The sequence below is a fragment of the Sciurus carolinensis genome, chromosome 9, assembly GCF_902686445.1.
Source record: "Sciurus carolinensis chromosome 9, mSciCar1.2, whole genome shotgun sequence".
NCBI lineage: Eukaryota > Metazoa > Chordata > Mammalia > Rodentia > Sciuridae > Sciurus > Sciurus carolinensis.
In genome coordinates, this window is record NC_062221.1 from 92,278,660 (window position 1) to 92,296,741 (window position 18,082).

The 18,082-nt window shown below is 36.9% G+C and overlaps 1 protein-coding gene and 1 pseudogene across 11 annotated transcripts in view; both read left to right on the plus strand.

Annotated features, from left to right (window-relative positions):
• The window catches only part of Abi3bp (ABI family member 3 binding protein), a 235,960-nt gene that overhangs the window by 79,529 nt on the left and 138,349 nt on the right, over window positions 1-18,082 (plus strand). For all 11 annotated transcript variants that reach the window (XM_047564816.1, XM_047564821.1, XM_047564817.1 and 8 more), the window contains exon 4: window positions 281-413. In XM_047564816.1, the coding sequence (XP_047420772.1) occupies window positions 281-413 (133 nt within the window). The remainder of the gene's footprint in view (window positions 1-280; window positions 414-18,082) is intronic.
• On the plus strand, window positions 7,752-16,212 carry LOC124992783 (origin recognition complex subunit 2-like; annotated as a pseudogene).

Below are 18,082 nucleotides of genomic sequence, written 5' to 3' on the forward strand. Positions count from 1 at the left end.
ATGATTTATATGCATACAGATACATGCTTGTATATACGTATATAAATATATATATATACACATATACACACACATGCACATACATGTGATAAAAAGGTATTTTTTTGATCATGCTAAAATTCATGGAGAAAATTAATATGTATGAACTGTATGAAAAGAAAAGGAATTTGATATTTTTATACTTTTTTAAATCATCTTGCCAAGTCATCTTTATGCATATTACTCATAATGTAAAATACACTAAATATTTCCATAACTAACTTGCCTACTATCTTCATAGGTAAAAGTCGTTCTCGCAAACCTCTCCAGCTGGTGGTTGGCACTCTGACACCAAGCTCAGTCTTCCTGTCCTGGGGTTTCCTCATTAATCCACACCATGACTGGACGTTGCCAAGTCACTGTCCCAATGACAGGTAATTCATCATAATGGAAAATGTTGGATTTTTTAATTTGAAAATTAGCACTTGCTTTTAATGGTATTTGAAAATGCTTCAGAAGAACATATAAATAGCAGGACAACTAGCACTTACTTCTCACCTGTTAGCTGTACTATTGTCGTAGGTATGAAGGGAACACAGATACTTAAGTCAGGGGCCCCAGCCTTGAGAGTTATGATCTCCTTGAGTAGAAAGCACATAGATGTTTGTTTCACCCCAAAGATGAAAGTACATGGGACGAAGGAGCCAAACAGCAAACAGACAGTAACAATGATATGTGCAATAAAGCTCAGAGGAGGGGGCTAAAGACAGTTAGGAAAAATTTGAAAAGTTACTTGGGAAAGGATGATCTGAGATTTGAAGAAGTGCCTGAAGCAGTAGTCCTCAAAGGATGGTCCCCAAACCAAGCAACATTATCATCACTTGGGAACTTGTCACAAATGCAAAGCACAGGTTCCCTTTCAGACTTAACAGAACCAGAAACTCAGGGTGGGGCTCCGTCACCTGTGTTTTAACAAGCCTTTCAGATGATTCTGATGCCCACTGAAGTTTAGAATCACTGACTTAGAAGATAGGAGAGATACCTGAGAGAGATACAGGTGGAGGAAAAACAGCTAGAGATGAAGCTACTATCATCTTTGACAGAACAAGTAATAAAAATTAAGTATATTTTAAAAACACTGGCATTTATTCATCTTTCCACCCAGCATGTATATTTGGCACTGTATATACATGTACCCGGCACAATGCTAAACACTGAACCATGATGCTAAATTGCTTATGAAACAGCATTTGCTTATTGTAATTATTTACTACATTAGTTTCAACATTCAGAAATTGGACCAACATTCAAATTTTTAAGCTTCAATCAATATATTTAAGATTTTTTGTTTTAAATGCAAATCGATTTTTAAATTTGCAGTTTTATCATTCCTCTCTTTAAACAAAATAATTGAGGTATAATTTAAACATAGTAAAATGCACAGACCTTATGTGTGTGTTTGAGTAATCATAAGTGTATAAACCATGTGTTTCATAAAATCAAGAAATAGTACATTTTATCACCCTAGAAATCACCTCCCTCCAAGAAGCAGTCACTGATTTGATTCTATCACTGTAGATTGGTTTTGCCTACCTAAAATTCCATATAAGTGGCATCAGAGAATCACTGTAGATTGGTTTTGCCTACCTAAAATTCCATATAAGTGGCATCAGAGAGTGTGGGGGTTTTGCCTATCTTCTTTCATTCAGCCTATTTTCGAGATTTATTCATGATATTGCAGGTATCAGTCATTCATTCATTTTTAAATTCCTGAACAGTAGTGTACTATGTGACTATTCTGGACTATCCATTCTGCAATATCTTCTAGACTATCTATTCTCCTGCTGGTAGATACCGGATTTGTGTTGGCTTTTGGGTTTTATGAATATAGATTTTATAAACATTTCTGTATAAGACTTTTGTAGATATATGCTTCAATTTCTTTTAGAGATAAATACCTAGAATGGGAATTGCTAGGTTAACTATTTTTTGTCTGATTTTCCATCTCCCTCCCTCAAGCAATATACAAGGTTCTTGTTGCTCCACATCATCACCAGCCTTTGGCATTGCTGGCAATTTTTGCTGCATCTATTCCAGTGTAGTAGTAGCTCATTATGGTTTTGATATGTACTTCCTTTGCACGGAGGACATTGAGTGCTTTTTCATCTATTTTTTCTCATGTGTATATTTTTTGTAGTTTTTATTTATTTTTGTCTTAACTAAAAAGAAAGGCCTTTAAAATGTTTATATGTTCTCAAAAGTACCTTTCATATGACTTTGATTAGGAAATCTAGACAAAAAAAAAATCAAATTTATTTCTTTATATGTCCATGGTTCTCCAGAGATAAATACTTGGAAAAAGGCACACAGAAGATATTTCCAAAACCCAATATTTTGAAAAATAATTTTGAGATGATTTAAAAATCTGAAATATTCCTTATTTTACCCACCACTAGGTTCATGTCTTATTTTGCTTGGAAAATGTACTCTTGAAAGCACATGTTTTCTTTTGATAATTCCAATTGCTAGTGGAGTAGTCCAGGGTGCCAGTGCTGAGAAAATAAACATTTTGGGATTGCTTTTTTCCTTCTCTTCATATAAAAAAAAAAATCTCTTTTTGAAAAAGGAAAGAAGAAAAAGAGAGAGGAAGGGAAGAAGAATAGGAGGGAATTTGATAGTTTTATGTCAAAATGCAACCTGATTTTAACCATTAATTTGCTTAATAGATCTTTGAGACGGTTCCAACAGGTTTAGTAACCTGACAAACTCGAACAACATTGTTTGGATATAATTTCCTCCCCTGCATTCAAGTCTTTCGTTCAATTTCACTTTGTCCTACAGACCTTTCCAGGAAAGAAGTGATCTGATGAGTGGTTCTGATGGATGGAGGTTGCCACAGTTTGACAGCCCAGGGAGACAAGGAGTACAGAGAAGTGAGGACAGATGATAAACTGGACAGGGGCATTGGACACGGGCACTCAGCTCTAAGCCCAAGCTACACAGAGCACATGCACATCTCACCCTCACCCCTGCACACACCTGTGGCCCTGCCATCTCATCAGATAGATGGAGCCAGTCCCATCAAATCACAATATTCCAGATCGATAGTTCCCCTTTGACTAACATTTTTGAAATTCATTAAATAGTCACAACTCTAAAGAAACATTTGGAATGTGTGTGGATTCCATTTTTCTGAGCCTCTTTTCTCCCAAGTTAGTGCAGTTAATAAAGAGATGACATTTAGAGTCTTTGCCATGTTTGAGAAAAATTAGTAGTCTTTATTTGAAAGTGTTGGGAATACTGTACATATTTAAACACCCAAATAAATCCACCAGAACTGTAAAGAAGTATAATTAGAAACAGACTTGGTGATATCTACCCTCATGTGTTCACACAGATTTTTCTTTTATTTAGAGTTCGGACCAATGTAGTAGATTACAATAAGCAATAATAACTAAACAGGATGACTATTTCTGGAAAATTGGAAGATTACACAGCTGAAATGTTCTTTCAGCAATATCTTCTTACAAAACCATTGGAATCTCAATGCTCTTGGCTTGCCACAGGAACACCAAGTGTCATTTTTAAGCCACTGAACTCTAATATCTGGAACCCTCAGTAAAGTCTCTGATTTACAAAAACCAACTCACTGGTTTGTACAGCCTCCTTCATTCTATGCAAATGATATATTGGAAAAATTTTTCCTTTATACTTTGACTTTGGATGTTCATTTTGATATCAAAATGAGTAGTAAGTTTCCAGTAAGAAAAATGCCTGTTTGTTTTGTTTGAAGCTCAGGAGATTAACAAATGTCACTTTATCTTTATGACACATTTCTATCCCTATTTGCATGGATTCCATATGAGTCTTCCATGGTTTGAGGTCTTTTTCTGAGTCCACATTGGAGAGAGGTGATGTGCTTTATGTAAGGTTTTGTTCTTAATGGACTTTAAATGGAAGCATGTACACATTGGTCCCCAAAATGCCAAAGGCCAAAAGAAATCTTTCCAAACTGGTCCAGATGAAGAATAAAATGTTTTTAACAAAAATTTATGTCACCATTAATAGCTTATTTTTTCCTTCCCATGTTTTCAACTTGTTACAAGTTTTCAAGATTGCTTTAGTTCTCACTCCTTTGCCAATTTATTAAAGCCTTATAACTTGTTTAGAAATCATTTTCACATTATTCTGACACTTTTGTATTGTGTTTATTTACTCGTAATGTAGACTGAGGGTTTTCCTTTTTGGGTGGTCCAGAGCAGGCTCTTCTTGCCTTTTATTTTTTTCTCCAAAGTTTTAATAAGTAGGTATTTTCAATGTCTGAATTCTCTCTTGATCAAGCCCAATGCCTGTTACCCATTTGTGGGGTAGTGTAAATTGAAGCTCTGTGAGGGCAGGACTGTGTACATCTTGCCTACTATTGTCACCCCAGTCCCCAACCAGGGTTTGGAACATTATAGACCCTAGTAAATGCATGCTGAAAAAATACACAGTGAAATATCAACATTTTAACTTTTACATATCATTATTACCTCAAACTCTACAAGACAAAATTGAACTCAAACTTTTTCTCTTGATAACCTCATTTATCATTTTGTTACTTTGGGAAGTTCCATAATTTTCCCTTTACCCTAATTTGAGATTTTATTCACTTTTGACATTTTATCCTGTACAGTTTGTAAGGGCCCCATATCATTCATTTTTCTTTTGAAAGTATCTATATCTGTATCCTGATCTTACATTTCACCATTTCCACACTAATAATTCTGGTCCAACCAGTCTTCAGTGGCAGCAGCATCCTGTCTACATTCCCTGAATCTTTTTTCCTGCCCTAGTCCATACTGGCTTCCACAGCACTGAGGAAATCTGAACCATCCACCAGCATTTTACTCTTTCTTCATGCTCTCTTCATACTAACTTTACATTTACCTCTACCTCACTTCTCTTTTTTTCCAAGGAAAACACCTCTGACCCCAGAAAGTGTTCCTGATTCCATCCCTTTCCACAAGCCTTTGCTTCCTCAGTGTTCTCTTTCACTCTTTCCCCGCCATTAGTGCCTTGCCTCCTGCTTGCAAACATACTCAAGATTTCCCTGCCCCAAACCAAAACCATCTGTTGATCTCATTATATCTTCCAAGCAACTTTTCAATCTCTTAATTCTCAAGCTTCTCTAAATTATCTGCTCTTAACATACTTGCTTTCTACACCACCCACATATTCCTTTTTCCTGGCTTCCATTCCCTTTCTACCATTTCACAAAAACAACTCTTAGTGGTCACCAATTCATTGCTAAATCCAATAGAATTTTCTAAGCTATTCCCCGTCTTAACTTTTCTGTGGAATTGATGGCTATGCCCTCAATCTTGAATTCTTTCTTTGCTGGACATTTTTCTTCTTGCTCCTCTAACCATTCCTTCTCTCCTTCACCAAACTCTTATTACCTACTAAATATGGAATAATGTTCTGTCCTTGGTTCTCTTATCTTCATATCCCCCTTATCTATGCCTTGGCTCTTTGTAAAGCTTTGCTTCTCAAACTTTAATGAGTACACAAATCTTTCTGTGGACCCTGTTAAAATGCGAATTCTAATTCAGTGAGCTTGATGAAGATTCTGACAGTTTGCTTTTCTAAAAAGCTACCAGTAATTACTTATTTCTGTTCTACAGAGATCAGGAGTGGCGTAAATGTAAATGAGTACCAAACCTGAACTCTGACCAGGACCCATTTTCAAAATTCTAAGACTATATTTTCAGTTGTCCATGGAATATGTTCCTTAGAAGACTAAGTAACAGTGATCAGCACATCAAACTCAAACTAAATTCATATTTTTATACTATTAAAAGAATAATTTTACCATCACTTTACCCTTTTCTCACATTTGAAAACTTACTTTTGATTTTTATATTCCCTTTTCTTGGTACTCATCAATGCTTTTTAGAAATATAACTTTAATTTCTTTCTTTTTCATTTTGTTTTTTACATGATTCATTTTCTTGCTATTTTATATCTTGCCTGCCCTTTGAGTAATATCCTCTCCTCTGGTTTCTAATTCTCCCATTGCCAGTAAAACTAGGTTCTGTCTTCAGTGTTCAGCTTTATTCATCTTCTGAGGAATCTCTACCAGCTCTTCTGCCAGGTCGGGGGGAAGGCATAGACTCTTAAAAAATGCATCTCAAAATATATCTCAGCTATGCTCCTGGGGTGAGGGAAAAGTTTGGATACGTGAAGCAAGGAGCAAGAATATTGACAATGGAATGTGTTAGAAAGGGTCCTTTGACATGAAGAAAGAAAAAAATGTATGGAATAGATGTTTTAGGAAAGGTAATAGCTAATCTTATCAAAATGTAAGCATTGGTGAAAAAAATGTAGAAAGCCCAAAAGATGGTTAAGTGACATACAGTAAGGTTAGGTATTGTGTAGAAGGACTAAATTTATCTTGATGTTCTTCAATTTATCCACTGGGTGTAATTCATCATAAATTTAGCTGCATTTTCTTCCTCTGTCTCAGGTACTTCATTCAAATAGCATGTCCAATATATTGCTGGAATAAATTTTTATAAACAAAGGATCTCAAATACTGCTTAGTCAAAATCACCTTCTCAAAAAATTGATGTATAAGTGAGTAAAGATACTTCCCTAAAGTCATGCTACTAACATGTAATTGACTAGTATCCAGATTAAGTCACTCCCTGTCTTTTCTACTACATTTTGAGGAGCTGTGGATTCTTTAACACTGTGATAGTTAATGTCATATTGAGACTAATGCCAGTTGAAGCAGGCACTATCTCCACCAACTTCTTACCCCTTCATGGGATATGAGATGCTCTGTCCTTAACATCCAAATTGTTGGAAACAGGTTTTCCAGAGGTCTGATCTGATGACATTCGTTGGATATTGTCTGTATTTTTAATAGACTCATGCCGTGTCCAAGTTTAATCATTCACAAAAAAATAAAGGTGCTAACAATATTTGATGTCGAATGTCCTCAGACAGTGAGAAGACTGAGAGTATAGGTTATGTTAAGTACACGGTAAAACAATAAAGAGTCTTGAATTATGTTAAATGTTAATCCTTTTTACCATCTTCCACTCAGGGTCATTTTATGTCTTTTTTCATTTCCTTCTGCCAAGCAGAGAGGAGAAAGAGTCCATGGTAGACCAAAAGGTATTAGGAGTCAGAAAACAGCATGTGCCCAGCTCTCACTGATGATCAGATTTTAGGTACTTAGCTTCTCTTCTTCCTCTACAGTAATTCTTGTTCTGCTCAGGGTTTATTATATGGATAAAATGAAATAAATAAATTAAAAAATATTAAGCCCTCTGCTAATGTACACCACAGACATTGATTACATTTTACTTCAGCTTGTATTGGTCCCGTAAGAATGCTACATTTTGGTAAATGGAACCCTGTTCAGTGACACATCGCAAAGTATAATTGTAGGTCTAATGACTAAATCAGGTTTTTGTTGTTGTTGTTGTTGTTGTTGTTATTTGTTTTTGGTGATTGAAACTTTGGCCAGTTAAAGTTCTTATGTTCTCATTTTTAAATGACCCAATGAGAAACTAAATATCCATTCTGTTCGTTCCACAAATATTTATGGAGCACTCTCTGTGCAGTAGGTTATAAAGCATGGTTTGTTATCATAGGACCTACATATTTTTTTAAATCAAGGAAAATTTACTTCACTACTTCTAATTTAACTAAACAGTCTCATTCACTCTCTCCTTTAAAACTTAGAACATGACTACTTTTTACAATTACAAACTCAGGCAATGTTGACGAGGGTGAATGCAACTGAAGAAGGTGAGGCTGCCTGCCATTTGGTACAGGGAGCCTTTTAAATGCCTTGTGATGGAAATTAAAGAAATGTACAGACTGAATTTTGTTTAAACATGTGGTTAAATTTAGGGTTTTTAAAAAGCACAGAACATTTCTGTCTTGTCTTATTCATAGGAAGACAATATGAAATCAAGTTTATTGGAAAGCCTAGACTCTGGTCTTTGGTAATTCTGTTTGCAGTAAGGCCCCAGATCATGCGAGCAATTAAGTCTTCAGCAATGTGTTCATACTAGAAATGCATACTTGTGGTAGCCCATCTGGTCTGATTTTAGCTTCTCAATGTTTCTCTAAAGTCTTATAAGAGCCAGGACAGGGATAAAATAACAAAAATTTCATGTAACATACTTGTCAAGAAATGCATTTCATAAATCACTGTTGATATTTTGACTCACTAGACACAAAGGACTTGTATTCTATAACATTTATTACCAGTAGCAGTTAGTATTTTGGCTAGAACAGCCTCCTTCAGTCAGTCTGCTGTCTACTATTTTGGAAAAGGGGAGTAGAGCCCTGAAAGCAGCTTTTAATGGAAAGAAACAAGGTAATGGAGGATTCCAAGAATTTCAGTGCTTTGTAATTGGTAAGAAAGCAGAATGAATATACAAATGCATTCTCCCTCCCTCCTTATTAAACTGAAACCCCCCTGCTGCTCCAAGGGCCCAAAAGCTGGGTGCAAGGTCCCCTCACTTAGAAGGGCCAAAGTTTGTCTTAATACCCTACTGTCAGTGTCTTAAAAATCCTTAATAGCTTTTGAACAATGGGTCCACTTTTTCATTTTACATTGAGCCCCACAAGTTATGTTTATTCCTGGCTGTCATCTCCTAAGGTTCTGAGTAATTGTTTTGTATTACTAAGAACTTCTACCTGGAGTCTTCTTCCTGTGGCAGGCACTCAGCAGAGTAGTGTGGGTCAGTCCTGAGGCAGCAGGTACCACACAGGATTGAGACCTAGCAAGTTGAGACTTGTCTGAATTTTCCAGCTATAGAATATGTAGTAGCTTAAAAGGTTGACCATGATGAGTATACTGGAATTAAAGGAAAATAAGATACTGGGGGCACTAAATTAAAGAAGGAGTGAGCTCAGCTTTTAGTCAAGCCCCTTGAAAATAATTAAGAAGTCAAAATAGGAGTTGGTGGAAAATGACTAAGAAGTGTTAAAGGATCAGAACTCTGTGGAAGTTTTGGGAAGAAATGTTCAAAATAACCCTGCTACAGATGGTGGAAATAAATATTTTTTTTTCTTTTTTCAGAAGAGAAAGCACTCTGAAAAGATGATTGAGTTAGCTTCAGAACTAGCAAAAACAACCAGAAAAAGTGTTTCATTCAGCTTGAAGAATGATCCTGCAATTACAATGAGCATTCCTCAAAGTAGCAAGGGGCTTTCTGTTTCAGACAATGTCCAGCCAAAGAACAATGATAAAAGGGAATGTCTATGAACACTACCCTTTAGTCTAGGAAAAAGATTAATAGTGCCAAGGTCTCATTCTGACAGTGAAAGTGAATATTCTGTGTCCAACTCAGAGGGCGATGAAGGGGTTGCATGGGAATTTGTAGAGACCACTAACACAGTCCTTTTCAGTCAAAAGATTCAACCTCAGAATAGAGTAGGTTCGGCTCCTATTTAGAAAGGAACACTGTCTAAGGAAATGAAAAGGGAGAAAACAAATAACTTAGTAGAGAATATTTCAAAGCTCACAGCAGTTCAAAAGTTTTAACCTCTGACAGAACACTGCAGAAGCTGATGAGCGAAATTGGACCAACCAACTCTGCATAACTTGTTCATCAAAGTTTCTCCTTCCTCTTCTGCTGAACTTAAACAATTAAATTATGAGAAATTATTTCATAAATGGATGCTGCAGTTACACCTTGGGTTCCACATTGTGCTTTATGATTTGGGTTCTAAGAGAGATTTAGAAGAAAGGTTTCAAACCACCATGGGTACTTTCCATAGTGTACCGGGCCAGGTAGGTTGGATAATAAACAAATTTAAATAAGACTCTTCTTTGAAACTCCTCCTTCTTAATCTATAATTTGGATAGCCAGATATTAAGAGGAGACAAGAACCAGCTAATAATCAGACAGTTGTCATCTTCATGTAACATACACCTTATAGTATCTATTGTTCACCTCAATGCACCTCTTATGTGGGATCATGCAAAGCAGTGTCTTTATAACTGGCTCTTGTATAAAACTACTACATATAGTTATTTTTTTGAGAGAAAGGAAAAAAGTTTATTCCTTTGCTAGTAAAGGAGAAACACAGGGGACTCCTGTCCTAGAGGCTGTGATTCTGCCCATCAGCAGGAACAGGGGGGCTTTTAAAGAGGTGATTTAAAGACTACATTTCATGTGTTCTCTTTTGGAGTTGTAATTCGCTTGTTAATTTGTGAGTCATTTCTGAGATCTTCTGGTACCATCCCCAAAGTCTGGATTACTTCGTTCCTATGGTGGGTATAAATCTGCCTAAAATGGGGAAGAAAGGTAATCCTGTTTCCCCTGAGATTAGGGAGTGGGAGAGATTGGGGAGGAGTAGGGAGAGAGGAAGAGAAAGAAACACATCCATTTTAAAAATAGGTTGCAGTGGCAGAGTAGCAAGGGCTATGTTTAAAACATAAAATGGACCACTGTTACATCTCCCCACAGTCAATTTCTACATTCCATTTCTATGAAAAAATGGACAGTGACATCTCCTGGATGCTTCCTGCTGAAAGAGGGCGAAGTTGGGGGAAGTAACCCAAAGTCCTTGTTTTCTATGTGAGGTTGGGGGTGGGGAGGAGATGTGGATAGTTAAGGGTATTCAGCATCAGAACATCCAAAGTTCCACAATGGTAGGTGGCAGTTGACTGGATAGGGCATACATAGGGCAGGGATCATGATAAAACATAAATAAGTAAACAATTAGCACCAAAGCAATTAGTATTTCAGCCAGTATCTGAAAACCATGGAGGCAGTAACTCATAATATCAGTGAAAAACAGATCAGATTTATCAATGTAGGGGGTTAGGAAGATTTATAGATCTAGGAGATCAGGCTCAAATTAACTCAGGACAAACTTGCAACTCTAGAGTCCTTTGTGATCATTATTATTAGGCACTCCCACAGATGAACCTTTCCTTTATAGTCTCTAGTTTTACTTTAATTTTGGTAGGACCAACAGAAGTGCACATTTTAAGTTACATTAATAAGAAAAACATTGTTTTTCCTTTTAAATGTCCACATAGGACTATGCTCAGGCTGTACTCTCCTGCCAGGTATTTAAGACCAAATTGGTCAAAACTGACTTTGTTCCTATCTACTCTTAAGAGTCAGCTGACTTTCCTTAGAGATCACTCTTGAGGAGGGGTGTGAACCCTCTTGGCCCCTTTAACTTTCCTCTACCCGTGGTGCCATCTGCCAGGAAGGGTCAGGTCTTGCTGACCATTGCATGGCTTCTCTTGAAAGCACCAGGGACATTTCCCTTTCCAATGACCCTCCTTTTTACAGAACGTGCACTGATTGGCTTCCCATTCTCTAGGTTCTTCTCGATCTCTCTGATCACAGATGGGTGACTTACCAAAGTTGCAGGCCCTGGAGAGTGTCCCGATGTTCTCTGTATCCTGGCTGACCTTAGAAGGCAAGAGTCAAAATTTTGGCTGCTTTTTCCTTGGCCCTTTTACTTCCTAGAGTTTGGTCTCCAAGTTTTTGGTTTTAAACATCTGACAGGCCAGTTTCACTAGTCTTAAAGTGGGAGTAACAGGTTATAACTTCAATATCTATAATTTTACAGTTACCCCTTTCATTTAATTGGGGTCAGTGTTAGTACTAGAAGTTGGTTTTGTTTCCTATCTGTCCCGTAGGTGATGGCTTATTATCCCAAATTAACTCTGGTTCTTTTCTTAGAAGCAGTTCCTCTGCAAAACACCAACAGTTAAAAGTTTATAAGGAAAATACAAATGAAATTAACAGAGCAAAAACTTTTTCAGTTTGTATAATAGCTATGACCCAAGTAAAATGATTTTATAATCTTAAACCTTTACTTGGTTATGTATTCTATCCCCTATTCATTTTGGCATCACAGTAATCTTTACAAAAAAATTTGATCTTTTGAACACAACTCTTAATGAGCTCAAGTCTAGCCTATTTTAGAGCCATTCTAACATGGAGTAAGGTGGGAAGTAGAGCCTTATCTCAGATAAGGCAGGACTCTTGACAAATAACACAATACAACATTACATCTAAAACATGAATCAAACAAAGGCTGAGAGAGCTTTTAAGTTTCTTATTGTGGAAAAAGTGGCAAAATGCTTTCATGTTTTACAATGTCACCTTTAAACAGATCAGGCTGTCCTCATTACCTTCCAAAAATTCATTTAATATCTATTCCAGTGTGAAAAGTAACACAAAATTATATATATATGACTTATTGACTATTGACAACAGTTTACTTTATCCAGCTATAAAACATCAAATGACATGAATAAATACCAACCAAATTTGTTATTTCTATGCAAATCCAAGACTATTGTTACTAATAATTTTAGTTTAGAGAACTTGGTAACATGCTCTCCCCTAAGCTTTACATTTAACCAAATTTAACTTTTTTTTAATACTAGGGATTGAAATGGGGGGGCGCTTAATCACTGAGCTACATCCCTAGCTCTTTTTTATATTTTATTTAGAGACAGGGTCTTGCTGAGTTGCTTAGGGCCTCGCTAAGTTGCTGCGACTGACTTTGAACTCATAATCCTCCTGCTTCAGCCTCCTGAGTTGCTGGGATTACAGGGGTGAACTACCACACCTGGCTCTAAATTGAACTTTTTTTAAAGTACAATTTAGAACCCATAGTGTATGGTAGCAATAATCACATGACTACATAACTTAGCAGTACTAGCAAAAATGAAAGGATAGCCTTAAATCTCATACATGTAGGAAACAGTGTTAATGATCAGAAATGGACTTAGGCAAAGCAAACAGATATAAGACAAGTTTTCGAGTGGCAGTGTGGCCCTTCAATGTTAGATACCATGTATAAAAGAGAGTATTTGTTGGTTATTTTGCCAATAAATTTACATAAACTTCCATTTTATAAACTTTTACGTAACACTTGGACAAGGCTTATTGATAGATACAGTTCTCAGATGCATACATATGCCAAGTCATGTATACTTAGGGTGTCAACTATATTGTTACAACCTAAAATAAATTGTTTAACCAGTTACAAAGTAATTATTTAAAAGACTTTAAAACAGGTATTTTTCCTAATAAAACCTGACAGATACAAGAAAATTGTCCTGATATATAAGAAAAGATCAATGTTTCAGACTTTGCTTTATATCAGTACATTAAGGTTTAAATAGCTTTAACTGTGCTAATTATAGCCAATTTAATCACAAACACAAACTTTCTGAGATTTACTTACCACAAACCTTCTGCAACTTACTTAGACATTCACAACTTTACACCTTTTTGTGTACTTTCATCTTGGACTTTAGCACAAGAATATAACTTTACCAGACAAAATACTTTTTCATCCAGAAACATTTCTTTTACCTTCTAATTTTCCATACTAAAATATAATTTTAAATACTTTTTTTAGTTGTAGATGGACACAATATCTTCATTTTATTCATTTTCATGTGGTGCTGAGGTTCAGACCCAGTGCCTCACATGTGTGAGGCAAGCACTCCACCACTGAGCCATAGCCCCAGTCCTAAATATATATTTTCATACCTGTAACTTTCTTTTATCTTTTCTAGTTTTGAACCCTTTCTTAAATTCATATTATGAAATGTTCTTATGAATGTTATTGGTGCATTTAATTTACACAATAAGTTTCATCTCAGGAAAGGGTTGGGCAATCCAGCGTATACAAAAACTGTGCCTTATTTTTTTTTCCTCCTGGGTTGCATTCAAGGGGTTGGAGCACAGGATATTTTTTAGCCTGACCTGTCTTTGTTATCATAATGCCATCAAGGGAGTTCCCCCCTGTTAATTGTATCCAAAGGCTCCTTTTGGACCTTTTCTTACACTAGGCATATTGATATGTGATGGAGAAGGCCCTTTCCATCCTTTTCTTTAGGTTTCCCTTTGCAGAGGCTGCTGACAAAACACAGGTCGACCTTAGTTTCTGTCTTTTTCTCTTCTGAGTGTAGTTATTTGTCCTACCTGATGGGATACTGTTATAGCAAGAATTGTTTTGCCCCAGGGATGAATATTCCCTGGTCGAATGAAGCGACCTGTCAGATCTTAAAAGGGGAGACTATTCCTGTCTCCAGGTCATAAACTGACAGTGCTGGAACCTACTGCCACATCCTTTGTGACCAGCAGCCTCCACCCTCCTTGGGCAAAAGGGGCTGAAAGGTGGGCAGAGGCCAGGTTCTCTTTGACCATTTTTCTACAGTCCAGGCAGCTTATCTGGGATTTTTTTTTTTCTCTCCCAGTTTAGAGCTGGTGTCCTTGACTCACAGTGAGATGATCTGTGACTGCCAGGCTGAGAAACAGTGCTGGGAGTGTCAGCACTGGGCTAAAAGGTTTGACTTTTTAACCCTTTCTTCTGGTGTCCTGCTGTTCTTGCACATCAGAGGTATTGCCTTTGGCACCTTCAACTTAGTTCCTGACTGTTCAGATCCCTTATCATTCAACTACATAAATGCCTGAACATACAGAATCTCTTTCATATTCTTTACCCTTGACAGGCTACCTTCAACTTCAGAACTGCATAATAATCAAGAAAAAATATTCAAAGGCCAGACTGAATTGCAGTAAACCTCTTTCTCTTAGGTTTATCCCTATAGGTGGCCCATGCGGCCAAGATCTCTCTGCTCAAGAGACTACCAGTAAGATCAATGCAGCATGGCCCATGTCTTAAAGGGACAGTAACAGAACAAACAAACATAAAATAGACAAGAGAGGATCGCCAAAAGCAGGACTGATAGATGGAATACTTTACAACAGACAGACATGCGTACAAATTTCTTCCACTTACTTTACCTTCGACAGACCAACTCCAACTGCAAGATTATACAGTAATCCAGAAAGCTATTTAAAAGCCAGATTATTACAGTAAAACATTATCTTAGACAGACTTATACCTATAGGTGGCTCTTTCTTCAACTTACTTTACCTCTGACAGACCAACTCCAGTTGCAAGATTTACAAAAAAGAAATGCAAAGACAACCAGAGAGGAGCCCCAAAACCATGATCAACAGATGGGAACCTTTAAATTGGTCAGCCAAGATCTTTCCCAAGAGACTTCATATAGGATCAAAGTAATATTGGCCATGTCTTAAAAGGAGCGGTGACAACAGATACAAACAAAACAAAAACAGAGACAACCAGAGGGAATTCCAAAACCCAGTGCTGACAAACAGATGAGAACCTAGAACAGACCAGAAGGAAGTAAACATCCCTAGGTCCTTGAGTCCCTCTTAACCATGACTCCAGTGGTGCCACAGATGTCCCCAGAAAGAGGGACCAGATGTTCCCACAAATAGGAACCACATGTGTGGAGTCAAGGGTCTTGGTGTTCACACTGGGGAACTTACCAGAAGGCCCAGGGTGTTGTGACTTTACTGAGTTCAGTTTCCTTTTTCTCAAAGTGGACAATGATGGAGACCTGTATCATTCAGAGAGAGAAGGTGGGAGTTCTCCAAAGCAAAAGGAGTTTTGGCAGCTGCTGGGATGGTCCCTCAGTCCCTCCCTTTACTCACAGGAATAGTTCCTGGGTTTGCCCAGAGGCAAACTCACCATCTCCAAACTCTCTAACAGTTGGCTCTCAACAAGTTTGCCAGCCACCTTGCATCCTCAACATGGAAGTGGGGTTCCTTGGAGAGCCAGGCCTACCCAAGAAAGCTGGGGCAGGGGGTGCTCTTGGATCCCACCTGGGTTGCCAAATTTGTTGCCAAAAGTTCAGTCCTTGTTCCCAATGCCAAGTTAATAACAAGGACAGTTTTGAGAAGAAGGAAAAAGAAGATCTCTTGTTTTGCTAGCAAAGGAGAAACACAGGGGGCTCCTGTCCTAGAGGCTATGATTCTTACAAATAGTTCTTATACCAAAGAAACCTATGAGAATTCTCTTTTGGTTAAACAATCTGGATCTCTACCACTTAGTTCCCTGATTCAAGTGTCACAAAGCCTTACCCCTAATGCAAAGGGGATTTTCAGGCTACTAATAAAGTATCAGCCAGATAACCAGGGTAACTCTTGATACGTAGGAATTTCGTTTCAAGGTTTTTACCAGCAGTGTTAGGAGGCATTCCTTGTCAATAGTGTTCTCATACTCTTGACCCAGTTAACTGAATTCAGGGATCACAAACTTATAAGAACAAAGAAGGGAACTGATGGAGTGCAATGTTTAATTCCTGTTGACAGTGGAACATTGACTGATTTCTTGGAAAAAGCAGACGAGGAGGCTTGAAGCTGTTCTTTGCTTGGAACCTTCCATGCAAGGGCGGTTGTACCCAGCTGCCACTCCTCTAGTCAAATGTGTTGCATTTACATCCAACATTAGATTATTTTTTCAGCATATGAAATTTAACATTGAAAGGGGGATGTCATCTCTTGGTTAGCTGGGTTTGTGTACCATCTCTACTACTATGCAGTGGTCCTTGAGTTGGAGAGAATGTGCAGTTCACTCATTACCTCTCTGGAGACTTCTTGCTGCAATGATCAGTGTGCTCAGGGACTATTTGGAACTCGATGTTTTTGAATTCTTTTCTTCTAGAGATATTATACCTAATTTTTGAGGATATTTTAACACTCTGAGCACTGACTATTTTTGTCAAGTGTGCTTGTTCCAGAGCACAGAAGCTCAAAGATGGGTATGATGTAACTGTGTTCTGTGTTTCAAAACTGGTGAATAGAGAAAGCAGTTTATTTCTTGCTGTTTCTGAAATAACTTAAGAAAAGGCATGGTGGAGAAGAAGCAGGTGATCTGCCTTTTTACTTTTGGATTTAGGCTGCATATTTGGTGGGAGGTAGGTAATAGTATTCAGTTGGGATAGGGAGATAAGTGTAAAGAGTATATAGGGTGTATATTCGATCTAGAAAGCACATCAACTACAGTTCATATTTGGAATTGTCATTATCTGTGCCATGACCTTGATCTTTATGATGTAAGTGAGAAGCCAGGCTAGAGAAATTAAATCTTGACTTACAGTTTAGTAAATTTTTTTCAGAACACCAAATAAAAACATTTCATTATTCTTGTATGAAGAGATTTTCATGAATAACATGCAGGTGAGTAGTGTATTGGTGGTTGACAAAAATCTTGGTTTCTCTGTAAGTAGACATTAAATTTACTGTAAGATATTTTCATTTCAAGTCTCCTAGATATTTGCATAACTTTTTTCTTAGGAAAGAAATAAAGGCTAAGTTTAACCACCATTCTCAGCTTATAGTTTTCACATACCCCGGGAAATATTTCACACTTGGAAATAAAATTCTTCTTATAAATAATACTGTAATAGCATATGTACTGCATCAGATTTTCTCATTTCTTATCCTGTAAACCCTTTTCATGAAAATATTTCTAGAAATGTTTGCAAATTTTTTAATTTCTTTGTGGTATATAATTAATTTTATGTTGAAACCATTTGTTAAGACTTTAGTCTATAATGTAACTACTAACCAAAATATGTGAACAAATTCGGACCTGAATATGAGCTTTAAAAATTTGATAGTACCAAAGGATATTCAGTGAAAGTGAATTTCCTTCCCATTTCCTGATCCCAAGTCTTTAGGCATCCACTGACTGCATTTTCTTAAGCATTCTTCCAGAGCTGTCTATGGATGTGAGACTGTCTTTCCTTTTAAAAACATAATGGTAATATGTTTACTGGTTTGTACCTTGCTTTTTTTGCTTAATATATCGGTTTTTGACAACTATTAACAGTATAAAAGCTATGTAAAACCTTTAATGATCTAATTGTGTAAATTTTTGCATTTGCCTTTATATATCTGCTGATTTATTTTATAATTTTTGTGTCTATACTATTTGCAAGCAGTATGTGTCAATAGACTTTACTATTAATAAAAAGCCAGTTTGGATAGATTAAAAAAAGAACTTCTACCTGGAGAAATTGAAGAACATCAAAATAAATTTAGGCCTTCCAGGGTGCACAGTAAATGTTTTTTAGCATGAGTAAATGAGTGACTTTCTAAAGCTTGGAATAATAGCAGTTAACCTTAATTTTCATTCATTTAATTTCGGTGGGGTGGAAAGTGAGGCATGCATATTACATTTTTGAGAAAAAAAATTAAGATGAAAGAACCTAAAATAATGCACC